Here is a 22,503-nt window from a genome sequence, read left to right on the forward strand (position 1 = left end):
TCACCACGTGTGATGTTGCATATGTGTGCTGGGCCCCCTTAACATTGAGGGGGCCTAGCCCCTTTCCAACCAAGACTGAGGGGGTTGGAGACACATCAGCTCACTAGAGTTGGCATGCCTGGCCACAGCAACTGTAATTTTTAGGTAAAGATAAAGGACCCCTGGATGGTTACGTCCAGTCAAAGGTGACTATGAGGTGCAACGCTCATCTCACTTCAGGCTGAGGGAGCCAGCCATTTGTCTATAGAAAGCTTTCTGAGTCATGTGGCCAGAATGATGAAACTGCTTCTGGTGGAACGGGACACTGCGACGAGTGCCAGAACACATGGCAATGCCGTTTGCTGAACCAGGCATATGTCTTAAATGCATCTAGTAGGCCTCAGGCAACATTGTTGGGCTCACTAAGTGAAGAAGACCAAGAAATTAACAATACTGATAGAATTGCTTGTCTGCATGTGGGGTTTTTTCTTTTGAAAACTATACAGTAACAAGCAGAGCAACATACTGAACATGCTACATTTGCACACAGCTCTCAGATTCAAGGATAAAAAGGTAAAGGGACCACTGACCATTAGGTCTAGTTGTGACCGACTCTGGGGTTGCGGCGCTCATCTCGCTCTATAGGCCAAGGGAGCCGGCATTTGTCCGCAGACAGCTTCCGGGTCATGTGGCCAGCATGGTGAACCAGAGCAGTGCACGGAAACACCGTTTACCTTCCTGCCGGAGCCGTACCTATTGATCTACTTGCACTTTGACGTGCTTTCGAACTGCTAGGTTGGCAGGAGCAGGGACCGAGCAATTGGAGCTCACCCCGTCGCAGGGATTCAAACCGCCGACCTTCTGATTGGCAAGTCCTAGGCTCTGTGGTTTAACCCACAGCGCCACCCGCGTCCCTGCCCCAGATTCAAGGATAACCTCCCACAAAAAATGCAACATGGTTTGTTTTGTTTTTAATGTAAGTCGTTGTCCTGAAATGATAGTGAATGGGCTTGGTCATTTCTTCTTTGATCTGCTTTTAAGGGTCAGTTGCTTGACCACTAGCATATAATCACTTAACCACGGAGTGCTGACAATCTCCCAGAGATAGAATAAGGCCTAACTGACTTATGTGCTCTGTTGTGCTTAGAGGCCCTTGGAAACAATTAGCCTCCTTTTATTTCCTGCACATGCATAGCATTATGCTTTAGCCTTTAGGTGGTAACCTTGACTACACAGATTGACATTTTCAGAATAATTTCCTAAGCAGTGGGAAGTGTATGGATGATAAACAGAGGACTTTCGTGGTGGCATCCAATCAATGCTCATTTTGTTCCTTGTCTCCTAATAGCTGTGCATCCAGAACAATGTGCATTACGTTTTCATGAGAATTTACTGATATAACTTCATGCTCAGCTGCTGCAATCTGCTTTAGCATTAAAGGTAGTCTTTTCTTTAATATCCAGAGTAGAAGCAATGGACTGAGCAACAGATTTGGGTTCCCTATGCGCTGGTAACTACTTCGGCATACAAGTTCATAAGCATACTTAGTGTCATCTGAAGACACATCAGAGGCCTAATTTGGCAGAAAATGTAATCACTCCACTTCAGCAGGGTGAGCTGAAAGGTACACTCCTGATTAGTTGTTTGAGATGTCTGTTGGTTGCCTACGGGGCAGAATACACATATTTTGATATACAAATACTTGACTTTTCCCTGGCCTTTACTAATTGGCTAATGAATTAAACACTTGGCCTCTTTAAGAGTTTCAGCCAGTGAGTTTTAGATTTGATGTCACTTACTTAATCTGAGAGGGGACACGGGTGGCGCTGTGGGTTAAACCACAGAGCCAAGGACTTGCCGATCAGAAGGTCGGCGGTTCAAATCCCCGCAACGAGGTGAGCTCCTGTTGCTTGGTCCCTGCTCCTGCCAACCTAGCAGTTCGAAAGCATGTCAAAGTGCAAGTAGATAAATAGGTACTGCTCTGGTGGGAAGGTAAACGGCATTTCCGTGCACTGCTCTGGTTCGCCAGAAGCGGCTTAGTCCTGCTGGCCACATGACCCGGAAGCTGTATGCCGGCTCCCTTGGCCAATAAAGCGAGATGAGTGCTGCAACCCCAGAGTCGGCCACGACTGGACCTAATGGTCAGGGGTCCCTTTACCTTTACCTTTACTTAATCTGAGGGAGCCAGAACTTGACCTTACAATTTATACTATAGCAATTATACGGCATGTTCATTGCTTGTTTTTCATCAACTTTATCTAATTTATTAGATATCATATGCATAAGCCATATGTTGGGGAGAATCATGCATTATTATTATTATTTAAAAAGCACAGCACAACTCTAAGGACATTTACTTGGCAGTACATTTTACCACAGCTAAAAAACTATAATACATGCTTTAAAAATACTATATTCACTAGTATATGCCTTTTATGCACTTTTTTTTGGGGGGGTGTATTAATTTCAAAGTCACTTTTGGTTGAAAAGGCCCATTGCTAAACTGGGCAACGTTAAGTAGGTTTGCCAATTTTAAAAAATATTTTTAGTTAAAGCCACACACTAAAAGACACAGGAGTGTATCCAACATTGCACAAGCAGATTTCCACCTATTTGATTGGACTTCCCCTTCCCCTTAGCCCATGCGTGCCCCAAAATCTGCTCCGGAGGGTTTCCTAACCCTGTTGGAATAAATTTCGAGGCTATTTGCACAGGGGGCCAGCAGGTGGCAGGAGAGGAAGAGGGGGAGTTCCATTGGAGGTCTGTTATACAAATGAAAACACAGCATTCCTTTGGCAATCACATAAAATGACTGCTTTCAGTCATTAGCAGGAAACCTGCCTTCACCTTTGTTCTTCTCCTGCCTCAACATTTGCTTTCCTAATATTTGTTGCTGCCACACGTGTTCTGCGTGCTCCTTTGCTGATGCAACAGCATGTAGATGTGCTCTCATACTTGTTAAGTAACAAAAACAGGAAAACAACAACAGTGTTCAACAAATCCACCTGAATCATATAATGTGCCCCACCTGTGGGAGGTGTAACGGTTGACCACACTAGAACGGGTATCTTCAGTGGTTGCTCCTTGTTTGTGAAGTGCTCTCTCAAGGGAGATGTTCTTGGTGCCATTGTCAATCTTTAAGTGCCAGGCTAAGACCTTTTAGTCTACTCAGGCTTTGGTAATCAAGTTGCCTCCTACTGTGCCACTCATCTTTAAGGGGGTGGCAGACAAAAAGTAGATAAATAGGTACCACTCCAGCGGGAAGGTAAATGGCGTTTCTGTGCACTGCTCTGGTTTCAGTGTTCCGTTGCGCCAGAAGCACCTTAGTCATGCTGGCCACATGACCTGGAAAAACTGCGGACAAATACTGGCTCCCTTGGCCTGTAAAGCGAGATGAGTGCCGCAACCCCAGAGTCGTCTGCAACTGGACTAAACTGTCAGGGGTCCCTTTACCCTTTTTAGACATTTCCTAATTGGAAATGCCACAGGGTGAGCATTTTGTGTATTTTGAAATGTTCATTAAAAAAAAACTGGCTTAAAAATGTTTTTGTTCGTTCTGTTTTTATCTTGTCAAATCACTTTTAAAAACTTTTCTTTTCTAATAAATGATGACAATGACAATGACAGTAATGGCTATACCATGCTGAGTGTGTCATCCCCCCCCCCATACATCATCAATATACATTGTTCTTGCTATAGGAGTTTTCCCCCCGTAGGAATACATACATTTTATGTGAGAGATGCCCAGGTGCTTTCACCAAAATCTCGCCACCCCAATTTACTAAGATTATGAAAAGGGACATGATTAACTCAGCAATCAGGGAAATGATCTTCAGAAAACTGATCATTATACTAAATTACATCCAATTTACTTATTCGCTAGAATATGCTCATTTTGCAGCAAAATAAAAATACGTCTTAGTGTTGTTTACCTATTTTGTAATAGGATGTTACAGAAGAACTATGGGAAGATTCTCTTTTAGCAACTTTCACATGGAAGTTCTGGAGGTTTAGAGGCACTGCTATGCTAAAGAAAGCAGCTGAACCATTTTTTAAAGAAACTGTTATAATCAACTAATGAGAGCTACTGAACTTGTCCACCTAGTGGTTTAGGCAATACTCTCCTCTAACTTCTTCCTACATATCGGAGTGGAAGTAAGATGACATCTTCCTGCTCCAACTACTGAATGTGCCTGTTGCACCCCTAGACAATCCACAATGGATATATGATAAATTCAATTGGCACAATCAATTTCCTCTCAAAATCTGAAAACTAAGGCTGCTTGCCAACTCCCCTTCATGCTAGGCTGTAGTCATTCCTCCACCCAGCACAGCATCCACCTGTGGAGTCTAGTACAGAACATTATTTCACCTGCAGGTGTGATCCTCTCCCTACCCCTTCAAGGCAGTCAGCAAGAAGCCCTCAGCTGACTCCATTGCTACCACTTGATGAGACCAGAACTGGCGCTGCACTAGACCTAGGCTGGGTCAGAAATTTTCCTGCTCCTCCCTTCCTCCTCACCTTGCATGAGTGTCAGGGCTGGAAATTCTCTCTTAAGCCTTTCATTTTGCTGGCTAGGGTTTGGATCGCAGTGCCATCATGCCATTTGGGTCTATTCAATGAGCAATGAGTTTTATGTGTATATTTGAATGTTATACCTATGCCTGGGTGACCAGGGGGTGGGACAGGGTAGCCTAGTGGGACATGGTGCTCAAGAAGCTGGTGGCTGTCCAGCTTCAGGCACGCTTGGAAGAAACTCATTAAATGGATCCATTCCAGTTTGCCTTCAGGTCTGGCCACAGCACTAAAACTGCCTTAGCCCCCCTAGTGGATTATATTTATCAGGAGAAAGAGAAGGAGTGTGTGGCCCTGCTTATCCTCCTTGCTTTCTCAGTGGCTTTTAGTACTCTTGACCATGGTATCCTTCTGGAGCATCTTCAAGGAGGTGGAGGTTGGGGGCATTGTGTTCCAGTGGTTCCAGTCCTATTTCCAATGTCATTTCCTGAAAATAGCTATGGGGCACCACTTTGGTATCTAGACTGGATTACTGCAATGTGCTTTACGTGGCATATCGCGGGCCTTTCTCCCACTGCCATTATGACAGGCATTTTGCAAGTAAAGAGATTATTGCAGATGGCAGGATGTGGCAATGAAGCTAACATAAGAATATGGTATCAGGAGTGTCCAAACTTGGTTACTATATATATAGCTGTCATGGTCTGGTTTACAGGAGGTTAAAGTCCTGGCAGAGAACGTCAGGACCGGGGGCAAGACGGCAGGGTGCGAGCAGGAAAAAGAGTCTGGAAGCCAGGAGTCAGGAAGCCAAGGGTCCTAGGGTCAGAAAACCAGGAGTCAAGAAGCCAAGGGTCCAAGGATCAGGAAGCAAGGAGTCAAGAAGTCAAATGCAGCAAGGCAGGAAATGTGTTGTGGTGGCAAAGAGCCAAAGGGAAATGCTGACTTTATATCCCTTCCCAGCTCTTGCCACCAGGTGCTGTGAGTTACCAATTGGCCTCACCTGTGCGGCTGCGCCTTGCCTCTTCAGAACAAACTTAGGAAAGCCCCAGTCCTGCAAAGTCCTACTGGTCACAGGCCTGGCTCCTGCACACACTCCTGACAATAGCCCACTGATAGCAGGAGACCAAACTTCAGAAATGCCAGAAGAATTTGTCAACAGAACATTTTGTCACTGAGCTTAGTGCAAAAAAGGGAAACAAGGGCTCATTTGTTGTGATAAGAGCGACGCAGTTGCCTTGCATGATGGATGGGCAGGCGGGTCCACATTTCCCGCTAGGGAACTGATTAGGCATGCCATTATGGGTGGATTGCAGCAAACTGCAAACCCACATTAGCCACACATTGGTATCAGCACTGTAGCCTACATTCCTTCCCTCAGTGAAAATGCCACATGTAATGAGAAGCACTGTGAGCTAGTTATGCCCACCCTCTTTAATATTAAGAAGGGTGGGGGAAAGAGGATAAAATTTGACAAGAGGGGCGAGATGTTCCTTCTGAACAAGCCATGCTCTAAACGGCATGACAGCTGGCACTCTGTAAAGGTTACAGGTTGTCAGCATTACAGTATTTCATGTCTAATTTGGTGTTACATGAATTCATGCCTTTCTTGTTAGTCACAATGTATAACCAGGCCCACACTTCTAGTGGTGGTTACTCAGTCTGCTGGAAATGGTGAATCACCAGAGTGTCAAAAATAACCTTGTCAAGCCCCAAGAAGCAAGCCTCACAATTAGAAATTCAGAAGAGCAGCACACTTCTGCTTACAGATATCAGGCACTGAGATTTGACGGTGTTATCCTTTTCACAATGACTAGTCTTATGTCTGCGTGCTTTCCATAGCATAACCGGAACCCTCACGTACAGCCAGGAGTGAGATGCAACTGCCATAATAAAAGCCTCGTTATCGTCTTTTGTGTGCTAAATCGGGTTGGGGAAGAGATTTAGCTCCAGCTGACTGAAAGGAAAGCAGGTGGGCCTAAAGCAGAAGATGTCGTGAATGATTAGCACAGTGACATGAGGGTGAGTGAGTAGTCTAGGAGCAACATTCACAGGGGAAAACAAGAAATGGCAAAGAAATTTCAATTGGAAAAAGCAATCCCCAGACTGGATGTGTTCAAGGCTGAATGGCAATAATTACTGTATTTTAAGAACGTAAGTTACAGAATAGTGACCAATTTTAAATAAAGGGATTTATACAGGTTATACTAAATGTCTAAAATACGGTGGACATTGATTTGCTGAAGTGAATTTCAGCAACTCCATCTCTATTTTGTCAATGTATGAAAACAGATAAATGTCAGGACCCAGATAAATGCCTTCTTCTTTTGAGCTAGTTTGGAGGCTTCAGGACCCCACAGGTGGCAAATGAAGGCAAATTTAGTGCAGTTACTAGAAGCACATCCAAACACACCAAGGCATTATTTGTGATGCCACTGCAGTTTAACACCTTCCAGTGAGCTGATTTAGAGACAGCTCCTGTGACAGTTGAGTCAAATTCTGGAGACAGTCCTGCAAGGTTTCTAAAAATTCAGAGATCATGATGGAGTAATAAGCCAAGAGGGTGGTTTATGGACAGAAGAAATGGGAAAATAAAGACTGCAATTCAATCTCTTGTTCAGTGACAAAGACAAAATAGAATCAGGTTTGATCCATGACAGGGAATAGAAATTACTGTGATCTATGGAATGAAAGATATTACACTGCAGGTATGATTAATATCTAAAAGGAATTTCATCATTCTGCAATAACACTTTCCTGGAACAGACCTCAGGGTCTATTTCTTTGGACAGTAGCAGAACATTATGGTACATAGGCCAACTGGCAAAGTGGTCAATAGGTACCCAATGTCACTTCAGCAATACATGTCCTGCTAAAACTGTTCATCTATTCTTCATAATATCCTCCTGAAACAGTAGCATTCCAAAGAAAGAATGCGTGCTCTCTTAAGGTTTACATTATTCCTAGGTTGTCAGAAGTCATCAGTGTCCTGTGAAACATGATATAACAATACTGGTGATCAGGTGTGTGGCCTCCTTTGCCTGATTGCATTACAGCAGCCCAATTCTTGATGTCCAATGTAGGCTCAGAAGCAATTTCGCCAAGTTCCTGTGTTCACTTCCCTGAGTGTTAAAACTGCATCAATAATGAACAAATCCAGTGAAGTACAAATACGTAATAAAATCTTGTGTGTATCAGTTTCTGAATAATTTTGGTCCTACATTTTTGAATGGAATAGAACAGCATATTATTAACATGGCATTCATCCCCCTTGTATTTGCCAGACAGCACAAGAGCAACTTATTCTACCTGACCACACTGAATATGAATTTACATCAATTAGTATATAGATTGATAATGAGCCAGTAAGAAAAAGTAACTTTCCTTGAGAAAGACAAAAAACAAGCTGAGATAGAACCCTAAGAAATAGCAACTTCAATTAACAAAACGGTCTTTGGGTATATCATTAACATTTTGTTTATACTAAAACACCACTTAAAAACAGTTTATCCCCTGTTCCTGGCATGACTTTTGCCTTTCAGTCGTATTTCGTTATACTCCCTGAAAACCATCCTGAGCCACATGGATACAGTACAAGCACAATAGATTGAATAATAGCATTAGAATGCAACAGTACTGTCCTCTCTGTGGCCGACAATAAGGAATCCGCTTGCATGTGGAGAACTGCATTGCAAGAGCACAGTCTTTATGTCCAGTTTGTGCTCTAGGTGCTGGGGACAAAGAACAGGGGCGTCCTGTTGCCTTCTGCTATGGGAAGCCTGTCATCCTGTTGAACTCCAACTCCCATCAGCCCCAGCCAGCATGGCTCATAGTCAGGAATGGTGGGAGCTGTAGTCCATCAGCAGCTGGAAGGCTACAGGTTCACCTTCCCTGTCCTACTTGAAGATGACGCAGATGCATCTGGTTGGCCAACCCTGGAGGTAGGCTGGACTGTTAGACAGACGTTGCTCAGCCCCAGTAAAGCTCTTCTAATGTTCTTGGTTGGTTACAGAGCTTGGTTACTGAGACTGTTAAGTGGTCTTTCATGGAACACATCCTCATTTAAAAGAGCTAGACCCACATGTGCACTGATATCCAGCAATGAAGGAAATGACTTTGTCTAAATTGTACTTCCATCTTTGACTCATTACTCTAAATCTGACTTTTCTCTGAAACTTCTTCTCAATCTTGTTGTCACTTCCCTCCTTTGTCAAATAGTTTTCCTGTCCTGGAATATAACAGGCAACAATAAGCTGGAGAAAACCATTAGCATATAACCACTGTGAAATCATTATGATGAGCTGATAAGGGAAATAAGCTCTGCAATGCACACTTAAAGACACTGTGTCTCTTTTGAGCTCCAGAAATATGGAAAAATGCAGATAAGGATTATACTTTGGATACCTACGTGCACCAGGAAGAAACTTTTTCACATCAAGAATGACTCCCCACTGCGACTATGCACTGTAGGATTAATCTCCATCACAAAACTTTATGTGGGTTTGTGGATTTAAGTTAGAGTCTTAATCACTTTCAACGTATTTGATTAGTCTTGGCAGGTAACCAAAGCACACTTGACTAAACAATCATAGATGACTGTCTTAATTATGGGTATGGATAGTAAACAATATGCCCTTTCCCTTCTGAAAGGGCATAGATATGCACTTTTCTTGCTTTAAAGCTTTTACAGATAGTAACATTTAAAGAAAGGCAGTCTAGTTGTCATCTTTACTAACAAGCTGCAACTTTACTAATTGCAACTTTTGCACCATCAACTTTGCCAATGTACAGTCATGACAAAAATAAAATGCACCCTCTTTGAATTCTGTGGTTTTACATATCTGGACATAATAGTTATCACTTGTTCCTTAGCAGGCCTTAAAATTAGGTAAAGCGTGTTCTCCTTCATGGAGAGCACGTGTTGCGGTGGGGGCCGCCAGGACACTCCAAAGTTGGGGGCGGGCTAACTGATTGTTGGCCACTGATGCGATTGGGGCTTCCCTTGTTGTTGGGAAGAAGTTAATGTTGCCATTTATTGATTGACAGCCAGAAATACTAAAACTCCTTGCACGAGGCTAGGGCTTCCTCTTTTCGCCCGTGCAGCAGATTGCCCGTCCCTCCCTCCCTAGAATAGGGTTGTTCGCTTTGACCTTGCTATGCCTGTCATGGGGGTCGTCTGCTTTGGAGCGGGGGCCTGGTAGGAATTTTGTCCATCTGGCTGATTGGCTGGGGCCATTTCGTTTTTGCCTACTGCGTAGCAAATCGTCACAACTTGTAAGGTTCGCGGTTAGGCATTGGTTTATGGTTTGGTTGGTTGAGGGGCATGGATTGGCTGTGCCTGCCCCTCTAATGCTGCTGCTGCAAGGGATTCCGTTAAAGGAATTGGGGGCTAACTATTGCTTGTCCACTCTGTCAAGGGGGCTCGGGCCATAGCAATGAGCTCCTGGTTGCATTTGGGATGAGGGCAGGTTCCCTGCTCCGCGTAACCCCCAAGTGTATTCCCCCATTCTGACTTTCGCATTGTGCGGAATGTCAGTCTGTCCCCCATGGTGGGGGCAGATAGTCGCAACCAATGCCTAAGCAACCACTCACAAATTTGTATTTTAATAAAGTTGTGGCCAAAATTATTGCCAAAAATCTTAAACAAAAAATTCTGTGTGATGTGTGAGTTATTGGGGTGGACCTGGGGACCTCGACACGCAAATGAACAACACCACAGGACATATTATACCGTGTCATGATTTATTTAACAGAAATAAAGCCAAGATGGAGAAATCATATGTGAAAAACTAACTACACCCTTAGTTGTTCCATAGAAATTAAGAGGTTAAGTAACAGACAGGGGCTGCTAATCAAATGCCTTTGCTTAACTGATAATCAGCAAGTGTGCCCACCTCTATAAAAGCTGAAGTTGTAGCAGTTTGCTGGTCTGGAGAATTCAGGTGTGTTTTAACACAATGCCAAGGAGGAAAGACGACAATGCTTTTAGAGAAGCAAGTGCTGCTGCCCATGAAACTGGGTTCTAAGTTTATCTCCAACCAATTTTAAGTCCATCATTCTACAGTGAGAAAGATGATTTAAAAATGGAAAACATTCAAGACAGTTGCCAATCTTCTCAGGAGTGGTCGTCCCAGAAGATTCCCTGCAAGGTCAGACCGTGCAATGCTCAGAGAAACTGCAACAAAACCCCAAGTGTTACATCTCAGGCTCTACAGGCCTCAGTTACCATGTTAAATGTTAAAGTTCATGACAGTACAATTAGAAAAAGACTGAACAAATATGGTTTGTTTGGAAGGGATTCCAGGAGAAAGCTTCGTCTCTCTAAAAAGAACACAGCAGCATGGCTTTGGTTTGCCAAGCTGCACCTGAACAAAGCACAAGACTTCTGGAACAGTGTCCTTTGGACAGATGAGACCAAAGTGGAAATGTTTGGCCATAATTCACAGCCATGTTTAGCAAAAACCAAACACAGCATATCAGCACAAGCACCTCATACCAGCTGTCAAGTACAGTGGTGGAAGGGTGATGATTTGGGCTTGTTTTGCAGCCACAGGACCTGGGAACCTGGTGGTCATTGATTCACCCACAAACTCCTCTGTATACCAAAGTATTCTACAGTCAAATGTGTGGTCATCTGCCCAACAGCTGAAGCTTGACTAAAATTGGGTCATGCAACATTGGGTTATGCAAGAGAGCTGTGCATAAACAAATGCCAGCAAATTTCAATGAACTGAAGCAACGTTACAAAAAAGAGTGGGCCCAAATTCATCTACAACGATGTGAGAGATGGATAAAGTCCTACAGGAAACAATTGCTTCATGCTATTGCTGCTAAAGGTGGCGCTGTGGGTTAAAGCCTCAGTGCCTAGGACTTGCCGATCAAAAGGTCGGCGGTTCGAATCCCTGCGGCGGGGTGCGCTCCCGCTGCTCGGTCCCAGCGCCTGCCAACCTAGCAGTTCGAAAGCACCTCTGGGTGCAAGTAGATAAATAGGGACCGCTTACCAGCGGGAAGGTAAACGGCGTTTCCGTGTGCGGCTCTGGCTCGCCAGATGCAGCTTTGTCACGCTGGCCACGTGACCCGGAAGTGTCTCCGGACAGCGCTGGCCCCTGGCCTCTTAAGTGAGATGGGCGCACAACCCCAGAGTCTGTCAAGACTGGCCCGTACGGGCAGGGGTACCTTTACCTTTACCTATTGCTGCTAAAGGTGGTTCTACAAGCTATCGGATCATAAGGTGTACTTAGTTTTTCACACATGGCTTTTCCATTTTGGCTTTATTTCTATTCATGACACAGTGTAATATATCATGTGTTGTTGTTCATCTGAGGCTGTATTTACCTTATTTTAAGACCTGCTAAGGAACAGATGATTGTTATTATGTCTTCATATGTAAAAACCACAGAATTCAAAGAGGGTGTGCTGTCTTTTCCCCATGACTCTATGCAGCAAAAGAACTGGCCACAAGGAACGTATCCAGAGACTCCTTCAGGAAAATGAGGAATGAGTGTGCGTAGAGGGGAGCAGGCCCACCCCCATCAGCCCTGCCCCCAATGCTCCTGCCCCTAGAGGAGGAAGATTCAGGGCTTTGCACATTGAATGAGACATGCTAGTCAACAGGCATGCAAAGCAAGGGTAGAAACGACTGTCCTGAATTGTTTATGGTTTTATGGCAACATGTAACACTTCACACACACACACACACACACACACACAAACACAAACACACTGTATATGGGACAAGGCAGTTGGAAATGTATTTGCTTTTTAATCAGCTAAATATATTGCCTGGTTATATCCCCATAAATTCAGTGCCTTTAAACTGCTGACATATTGACTTTTTAAATTGTCTTTTTCATTATCCAAAACGGAGAAGGTTGGCACTCTCGCAAACAATATGTTTTCGTTTCCTATGAATTAGGTGACATAAAGCCAATAAAACACAGAAAGTAGTCATGTATCATCATAGCTATATAGTACATTTCTAAAAATACATGTTTCTCAAATTTTCAAGCGGTCGATAAATTGTATCCAACGCCAAACGTCAGCCTGCTGCATGATGGGAATTGTGAACTCACCTCTGCTCGCAGGCTGATAGCTTATAACTTACTTCAAATAGTTTTTCTTTTCGTTTTTTTCAGGCAGGCAAATGAGAACATTTTGCATTCTGGGTATAACAAGCTTTACATAATTTGTTACAAGCAATAAAAACTAGAACTCAATAACAACATCAACTGCTGTTTAGGAACGAATACTTACAGTGGCAATCAAAAAGCGAACTGGCTAGAAACCTTATCAAAACAATATGGTTAACAGACCCAAAAATGAATTCAAACACAAAGAAATCACATATGCCTCTGTCTTATGATTAATAGTTAGTACACATGCAATTAGAACAGATCTGAATAGACCCACTAAGCTGAATACCACATTCTTTAACTTATATACTAACTGCCATATACCAAACCCAATAGGAGGTACGATGCCTGAAGCAGCGTCTCCACCCCCGTCATTTAGCCCAGAAACTGAGATCAAGCACTGAGGACCTTCTGGCAGTTCCCTCATGACAAAAAGTATGTTACAGGGAACCACACAGAGGGCCTTCTTGATAGTGGCACCCACCCTGTGGAATGTCCTCCCATCAGATGTTCAAGGAGCTAAGTAACTATACAACCTTTGGATGACATCTAAATGTTGTATAATTACTTAGCTCCTTGACATCTGATATAGGGACATTTTTTAATGTGTTGCATCTTTTTATATTTTTATATATGTTGGAAGCCACCCAGAGTGGCTGGAGCAACCCTGTCAGATGGATAGGGTAATGATAATGATAATAATAATTGCCTTTGTGCTGATTAAGGCTGCACAATGGCGAGTGGGCTGTGTGTGGATCAATGGATGTACAGCATGGTAAATTCTGTTACTTGTAACAGAAATGTGTATTTTCAATTGAAAGAGTTAGAACACTCCCTCAATACTATGTCCTGGTGGAAGCATGAAAACTAAGGCCTAGATCCTGACCTGAAGACACGTGGTCAAATTCTGAACCTGGCCCAGTCTGCTTTCTCTAGTCCCAATCAGCCTTGCCTAACCTATTTTGGCTCTCCGGTTTCATTCCCCTTGACAACAACAACAACAATTCTCCACACAAGGGAACATAGGATGCTGCATTACACAGTATTGAGCCAAACCATTGGCCCATTTAGCTCAGCACTGTCTACACAGTCCAGAAGCAGCTCTCAGGGGTTTCAGGTAGGAAGTATTTCCAAGGCCTACCTGGAAATGTCAAATATTGAACCTTTAGAATGCAAAATATATGTACTACCCCGGAACCAGTTTCCTCACAATTCCCCCTGTGCTGTTTGCCAGCCTCAATGCAATGCAGGTAACACTGAGAACATTAAAGTGAAGAGGGCACTGATGAAGACCAGCACATAGTCAGCACTGGCTGGGTGTAGAAAGGACAATTTCACCTTTGCTCCTGAGAGTGAGCAGCCCTTGGTCTGCTCTCTCTCCAAGCACGTTCATTATGACTTCAGACATGTGAGAAGAGACTTGAGTCTGAAGTCAGAGCTTCACTGGAGTCAAGCCCAGGCACAGTGTTTGTAAAGCTCTGGTCAACATGGGAAGAACCCCTTGGGACTGAGACAAGAGGTAGAAGATCTAAGTAGCTTGTTGAAGGCCTCATGGTGAGTTAATGGTAGAGGCAACATTTAAGCAGGGGAATGACCTTGGTCTCTTTGCGATGATGCTATGCTTGTACTATTTTCATTGTATATTAACTGCACTATTTTATATGCATTTGTAGTAATTATTTCTAAACCATTGATTATATACGATCCATTAAATATGAACACTTAAGTTATTACTATGATGCATTTGTGAATCTCAGTAAATAATTCATTAATTCTGGGTGTAAATTTAAAGATCACTACCCGATCAAAATTTTCAATAGTCCATTTTAAGGAAGTCAAATGTTCAGTAATTAGCAATTCCAGTGTAAAGGAATGTTGTTGTTTTGAAATGCTAGATTCTGAATTATTTATTTTACATATGCCAGGATTTATGTTGATTCACTAGGTATCTGAACTGTGACTGTGATAAAAACTGACACAACTGAAAAGGAGGCTGTGATATATGTATTTGCAAAACTTATTCAGTAGCTATACTAATAATTATTTTTTCTTGGCTGAATTCACACAATATTGATTTTTGCTCTGCTCTGTGTAACCTCTCTTTTAATGTAATTCAGCTAAATATCTGGATTGGTAAGGAACCAATAAATCAGAAATGACGTGAATAAGGTCCAGAGGTACTTAACAAGATGCAGATCCAACAATCACTAGGGTAAACATTGATTTGTATTCCAATATGCTTGTGACCTCTTTTGCTCATCCTTGATGTAGTGGCAAACCTTGTTTACGCCAATACAATTCTCAAGATGTTACAGTGTGGTTTTGCTTTGCTTCCACAGCGTTCTCCAAATGCACTATACCTGTGAAACCAGGAGCACAGACACATTGATAGCCGCCAGGCTTGTTGAAGCAGCTTCCTCCATGCAAGCAAGGAATAATTTCACATTCATCCACATCCAGCTCACAGAGCGACCCATAGTAACCAGTTGGGCAGTGGCAAAGGAACCTATTATGATGCGGATGAGGAATAACTTTAGTGGAGAGCAATGAACAATATCACTTTTATACTAGATCAAGCTGCCCATTATATCTAAGTGTCATGCGTACCACATCCACATCAAAGTAATCACAATGATATCCCCCTCCACATTTTTGATTCCCCCCCACCACCACAGAATTCATTTCTAAAAGCACTCACTCCACACCCAATATTCATAGGAGCTATAATATTTAGATAACACATTGCTAGGCAGAGTGAGTATGGTCTTGAAAAGGAATGCATGAAGTATCTGTGCTTTTCTGTCCTGGGCTGATTGTAACAGCTCTTGCTAGTATTATATGCACCATTATGTGTATAATATTGTATGCATATTATAGGAATATAGATTCTAGATGTCCTAAAGTAACAAAATAAAAAGATGTCTACAACTTTGGTATTAATTTTGTATTTTGTAGTAATACTTATTTAAATTATATTCTGTATGTAGCATAATCTTATAAGTAACACAGAGAGCTTGACTCTTATGCATATTATACATATGATATACATACTTTTCAATATAAATTTGCATCATTCACAAGCAGCTCAGAAATTCCAATGTGGGAAAAGTTCTATTGGATTGGACCTGCCCAATTCCTGATTCTCCTTCCATTCTTACTAGCAGAGCGCTTTGGAAATTTAAGGGCTGCCTAGCACCAGAGATTGTACACCTCTTACTATAATCCCTTTATAAAGCCAGACTTTAAGTATGTAGTGAAAGGTGAATCTAGCTTCCTACCTATTTTTGTTCATGCAGTTCTACATCAACAGTCAATTGAAAAGCAGGACAATTTTTATTCTATTTTTAAAAAACTTGATTCACTCACAAACCTGTTTATAAGATCTATGCATGTTCCACTGTTTGCACAGGGATTTGAGGCACACTCATTAATCTCCACTTCACACAATGTCCCAGAAAAGCCATCTCTGCAGAAGCACCTGGAGAGAAGAATGACATCTAGTGAGCTACAAAGAATCTTTAACATCCAAATAAAGAAAGAGAATGAAATGCGTGTGTGGGGGGGGGGAAGCATAATATTTGTTCATATTTCCTTGGTTGGCACACCATTTTAGAAAATAGACAAGTTGGGAAGGTCTTGTGGCAGAGCGCTTGATTATAATGATCACAGTCATGCACTAGATAATTCAGCGGCAACAACATTATCCACAAATCACCTAAAATCACATGAGCTACAATCCATTGTCTCTGTCTGAAAGCGTTCCCAAGTCAAATCTAGCAACGTCATTCCCTTGGGCTGTTTTTCCTCACCTGTAACCGTTAACCCCATCCACACAGTGACCTTGATTCTTACACGGGCTGGAGATGCATTCATTGTTGTCAATTTCACAGTAAGCACCTTCAAATCCTGAAAGATAGATGAAACAGGTATGGATCAGTGATTTCGGCTAGTCAGTTTGAATGTCAGGATCAGTGATAACAAAGGCCCAGGTGAATGCCTTCCAAATGGAACTTGAAAACACTCGAAGCATTTTTTATCCTTCAAACCTAATGGGCAATGCTTCCCCTCGAAGAATACCGGCACATCTAATAATGCTTGAGCACAGAGGCACAAATAGGACTGGATGCAAGAAATGAGCATCTGGTTAACTCTACTGGGGAATTGAGCCTGGTTTAAAAGCTTAGGAATGCTTCATCAAAAAGAGAGATGCTATACTATCTCAAAACGCAAGACAAATCCACTGCATGACAAGTTTTAATATATCATTTCAGTAGTGACCAAACAAAATTTCTCTTCCTCCGCTCCATAACCCATTTCCTCTTAAACATCACAAGGGACAGTGGCTTGAAATGGATGCCATAAGCTTTTAATAGATGACACACTCATCTTCAGAAGGCTCGGGCTTTATATTTACCTATTCAAAACATTTATATATTCAGAACATTGGTATACCACCCCTCATACAATATAATTCCAGAGTAGAAGTATATATAATAAATACATATCATGAAATATTAAGATACACAATAAAACCATAATATTAGCAATAATTGGATGTGTGGGGTGTTAGGGGAGGAGTAGCACCTCTGGTGGGGGGACATGTTGTGCTCCTTCTGGGGTAGCTTGTCAACCTTTGGTCCCCACACTGCACTTAGCTCTCACCTGTGGTTCCTAGAAGCTGTCAGCATGCGGCAGCAGCCACACCCCAGTAAAAAGCCTTGACTGACCAGCTATACCAGGTGAGGATAGATGATGGGTCTCAAACCCTCAGTGAGTTAAGGACTTCACTTGCATGTGAAGACAGTCTCTGGCGGATTGAGCAGACAAGACCAATATTGGGTCCAACAGTCAAGATGCTGGTTTCTGCATGTGCTGTAGAGGGAAGTGAGGGGGAAATGGGGCTTGTCAACCTGGGAAGGTAGTCCATCTAGAAGAAGGAAAAGTCTGATCTTAAACCTCCACTGCTTTGCAGAATATCTTCAGGAGAACATAAGGCTAAGGAGCAAAGCCTACACAGGGAGCAAACCCGACACAAATCTGAAGTGAAGTCCCCAAGATGGTAGGATGGCACTTTATATGCCATACTTCCAGCAACTCCTGGAGCCAAGCTGGTGCCAAACATATTGCAAGGCCAACAGGGAGGTCTTGTTGGCTGGGCAGCCCAAGACCTCCATACACACAGCCCAGGCTTGCACCTTGCTGAGGACACTTTGGTGCTGCTAACACAGCAGTTTGACTTCACTCCCGGAGGCACACCCCATCGTCTCTTGAGACAGATGGATGCCAACAACTAGCAGTAATATAAGACAACAGATAAAACATACACTAGGCTAAGGCACCAAATAAATTACAATGTACGGGAAAATGGAACGTTTGAACCACACACCACTTTAGAGAGGGTATTCCACAACCACTCAGAAAGCTCTCTCCTTTGTTGCAACTCGGGGAAGGGCTTCAGCCTATATACACTGTTGGGCTTTGCTGCATCCACTCTAGAGGAATGTTTTTCTTACAACTTCAGCTCTGTTTAAGTGCTGCTATGTGACAAGTCCCATCACATATTCTCTTTTCTACTACTACACATTACTGGAGAAGTAGGGGATCTGTTTTCAATTCCTGGATCCTATGCCACTCCAGCAACATCTGCAAAGAGTACCGTAATCATGGCTTGGGTTGGGGAAATGCTTCCACTGCCAGTTTCGCTAGCCCCAGGAAACTGGGATGAGAAGGAACCACAAGGTTCTTCTTTCTAGACCTTTAAAGCCCTAAATGGCCTCGGTCCAGTATATCTGAAGGAGTGTCTCCACCCCCATCGTCCTACCAGGACACTGAGGTCCAGCGCAGAGGGCCTTCTGGCGGTTTCCTCACTGTGAGAAGCCATGTTACAGGGAACCAGGCAGAGGGCCTTCTCGGTAGTGGCACCTGCCCTGTGGAACATCCTCCCACCAGATGTCAAAGAGAACAACAACTACCAGACTTTTAGAAGACATCTGAAGGCAGCCCTGTTTAGGTAAGCTTTTAATGTTTGATGCAGTATGGTATTTTAATATTTTGTTGGAAGACACCCAGAGTGTCTGGGGAAGCCCAGCCAGATGGGTGGGGTATAAATAATAAATTATTATTATTATTTATTATTATTATTATTATTATTATTGACATTAATGGGGGGGAACATGGGACCTAGCTATGCTGTAGTAGTAATCAGTCATTCAGACTTATTTGGGAGCAAGCTAAAAGAGTTTCATTAGATCTCACCTTGATTATTTAAAGGAAATGTAAAGCATGGCTTTTACAATATGTACTGAGGATATCGAGTTCTGTCACCTGACCATGTGATTCATCAATAATACAACACAGAGCCCTTTTGCTGTGATATTAATTGCATTTATGCAGTGGCTCTTGCATTTTTAAAAGAACATCCTGCAATTTCTTTTGCCACACTAGTGGTTTGATAAAGTGCCAAATAATCAGTCCAGCACTTAATTAAACTTGACATCAATGTTGGATCCCTCATTCATTAAGACAGCTCTAGACCAGGCAGGAGGAACTTGTGGCCTCCAGATGTTGTTGAACTACAGCTACCATCGCTGTAGTCGGGTGCAACAACATCTGGAGGGTCAGAGGTTCCCCATCCCTGCTCTAACAACTAGTGAGGTCCTGTGATACCCATTCCATGCAATCACATTCTTGCTGCTACTCTGCCATTTTCAGAGTTATCTGAATCAGTTCCAGCAGCATAAAAAGCTGCTGGAGATCTAATAATTTATCTTGGAAGATGCTGGTCTAACTAAAAAAAGAGCTGAGACTGGGCCAGAGAAGCTAAAACATATTGACAAAAGAGCATTCAAAGTTCAGGGTAGTGTGCTTTATTGTTACTAAGTAGCAAACATAGGGAGATAATCTCCAGTACTAAGTCAGTACTTCAGCATGAAATGACATTCCTTCAGGTTCTTTTCATCTAAAGTGGGCCTTCTAAAATCTATTTCTGAACAATATAAAACTAAGTAATGCCATTCTTATCATGGAGGCATGCAATCTCTGATACAAACACACACAGAGAAAAGCAATATATATTATCTAATAGATTTCGTTCTCCGCAACTTTGGAAAATATGGCAGATTTACTCCTTGCTATTTTATCAGCAACCCATGGCACACATTCCTCTTTAGACAAAGGCACTTGTTACATTTACTGCTCCATCTCTGGGCCCCACAGAATGAAGACTTGAACACAGGCATCAGAAATCAGGATGCAGATCTCATTGGTATGTTATTTTCCTATTTACTTCAATAAGGGTTTTTTAGAAAGTAAAAGAAGAAAACAAACAAACATGAAAAGGCTTAACGGAATGGAGCCCCACTTTCCAGTATCATTGTATCATAGAGAGACTGGGTCACACCAAGCTACCCTGAGGACACTTACAACGAACTGTTCTCTAAGAGTGTTTCCCTTAATCCACAGCATCCAGTTCTCAGTGCTGGAAAAGACAGCAATTGTCCCTCCTCAGATTTCTGGATGAAATAGAACAAGGTTGGGGAGTGCTTGCCCTCTTGGCAAGGGCTGGATTTGCTCTGGGAAAAGTGGTCAGGGGCAAGTTGGCTGGGCCAACTGTAGAAGGAGTGGAATGACAGCAATGAGCCAGCGAGGTGAAACAGGGTGTGGTCTGTGGGGATGCGGATGCAGCGTGGGGGCACACCTCCACCTCAGCATAAGACATGCCACAGCGGGTATAGCCGTCATGCCCACTCTCTGACCTTTGCCTCCGTCGCAGAAAGCTTTGCTTAATGTTTCACTTGGCTGGAGCATGCCAAATGACGCAGACTTTCGGGTATCAGGGGAACATTTGGGGAAAACACCTGTCTGACATGTGTATTCGCTAACGCTGGAAATGTGCCTTGCTGGAAATACGTTAAGTTCAGGGTAGTTTCACTACTGTTTCCAAATGTTGATTTCTGCTAATAAAAGGAGCCTCGGCAGAGCTAGCCAGCAGCTTGCTTGGAGCATGCTTGCTTGCTCCTGCACAGCTCACATGCATTCAACTCCTGTGCCATCCTCCGTTATTTCTACAGTGGTGTAAGGAGAGGGATCCATAGAGAGTGCCAGGGATGGATTTGACCCATGTTCTGGAAGATCACCATGCTGGGTTCAAGTAAATAAAACTGTGAGATGACCCATGCCACTGACTGTGGCCTAGTTCACAGAATCATAGAATTACCTGTATGGGTTCAACATAACATCAAAAAAGACCCTTACGGCACTTCCAGACTATCACTATTTCCAGGTGGGATTCACTGTCCTACTGACAAGTTTAGATTATACAACTAAAGTTGATTTGGCACTCCTGGGCAACAAACCCCACTTCCTTCCAAAATCGGACTTTTTGCAATAAGGGAAGTGACAGGAGAATGCACTGGCAAATGTACAGTAACAACTGCTTGATGCAACATCATATAACCTCCTCAAAACATATCAGAATGAATGTTCAACAGTCATCAACATTCCCTGTAAACTTTGAGCAAACAAATCAAGATGAACGCTTCATAAACAGGTAATCTGGAAGCAACCTTAGATTCCTAAAGGAAAATACTACTGATCGCTTGGGTGAATACAGAAATTAGGAAGAGGCCAGCCAGCTAGAGCCAAGTTTCAGGTTAATTTAATGTGATCTAGCAAAAAGAAATGAGAACTGACTGGGCATTTTCTCTCTCTTTTCAAAAAAGTCTCTATCTGCTACTTAAAGCCGTTTAACACATTTTTAAAATGTTAGCAACATTATTACAAATTAACATCATCAACTGCAATCAATTTGCAGCTTTCAAAGTATTTGCACAAAGTAAATCTTCAAAAAGCATCATAATGTAAATACTCGTTCATGTATTGGGCTAGAAAGAAAGTTCACTCATTTAAGTTATAAAACAGAATGATTTTTATTTTTCAGCAAGCTGTTTTGTAAATTGGCATATTAATTGGGCGCCTAACAAATATACATTTAGTGCTAATGTATTGCTATGGTAATGATATTTAGTAGCATGTGTACTAGAATAATAGGCACATTTAAATGCAACTGCTTGCTGCTGGTGGTCATGCAAATCAGTCTAGCTAGGGATACAAATTATAAATCAATAGTGCATGGAAATGATCTGATACAGCCCTGGAGAACAACACTTCTTTTTTTATTTATTTACACAAGGTGGCTTTTTCACATTTCCCAGCAAAGTCGCATATTGCTCAGAGGAAACTCTGGGATATTTTCAGTCTGGCGTTTCTGATGGTTTGACCTTGCAGCCTTTTCTGTTGAGTAAACAGGAACTGCCTACTGAATTTACACCAACCTTGTGAACCGCTGCATGTAAATATTTACCTAATCAATAGCAAACAATAAATAGCAGGTTACTGCTTGCAAAGCATTGGCAGAAGACAAAATACCACTCACGTAATCACATACTGCATGACTCAGAGAAAAGCCCCAAATACCTCTTGAAGTACCTAGAGTTTTATTCCTGATGTTAAAACGGGATATTCCCCACCAGGAGCACTGCAAATCAATCTTGATACCTTCCTTTTACAGTAATGCAGTATTAATCAATTGCAAAAGGACCCAAGTTGAGTTCTGCTGGACCAAAGGCACAGCATCTTGTTAGTCAGTGAGATGTGTGTGGGAAGCCCACAAGAGATCTCTCCCACTAGACTCTCCTGCTCGTGCTTCCCATCAACTGGTGTTCAAAGGCATACTACCTTGGATACTGGAAGTAATGTATTACCATGATGACCAGCAGCAAAGGATAGCTGCCATTTTCAAATTACGAGGGCCCCCTTCCTGTTGTATGGAAGGCTATTATCACATCTATTTTACATCAGTTCTGCCCTACACAGGACCAT

The 22,503-nt window shown here is 42.6% G+C and overlaps 1 protein-coding gene across 1 annotated transcript in view; it reads right to left on the reverse strand.

Annotated features, from left to right (window-relative positions):
* The window catches only part of EYS (eyes shut homolog), a 491,695-nt gene that overhangs the window by 361,258 nt on the left and 107,934 nt on the right, over positions 1–22,503 (reverse strand). Inside the window, exons 11-13 of the mRNA XM_083729676.1 lie at positions 16,434–16,530; positions 15,995–16,102; positions 14,985–15,130 (exon numbers count right to left, since the gene is read on the reverse strand). Of these exons, the coding sequence (XP_083585802.1) occupies positions 14,985–15,130; positions 15,995–16,102; positions 16,434–16,530 (351 nt within the window). The remainder of the gene's footprint in view (positions 1–14,984; positions 15,131–15,994; positions 16,103–16,433; positions 16,531–22,503) is intronic.

This window comes from Podarcis gaigeae, assembly GCF_964106915.1.
Source record: "Podarcis gaigeae genome assembly, chromosome: 3".
Classification (NCBI taxonomy): domain Eukaryota; kingdom Metazoa; phylum Chordata; class Lepidosauria; order Squamata; family Lacertidae; genus Podarcis; species Podarcis gaigeae.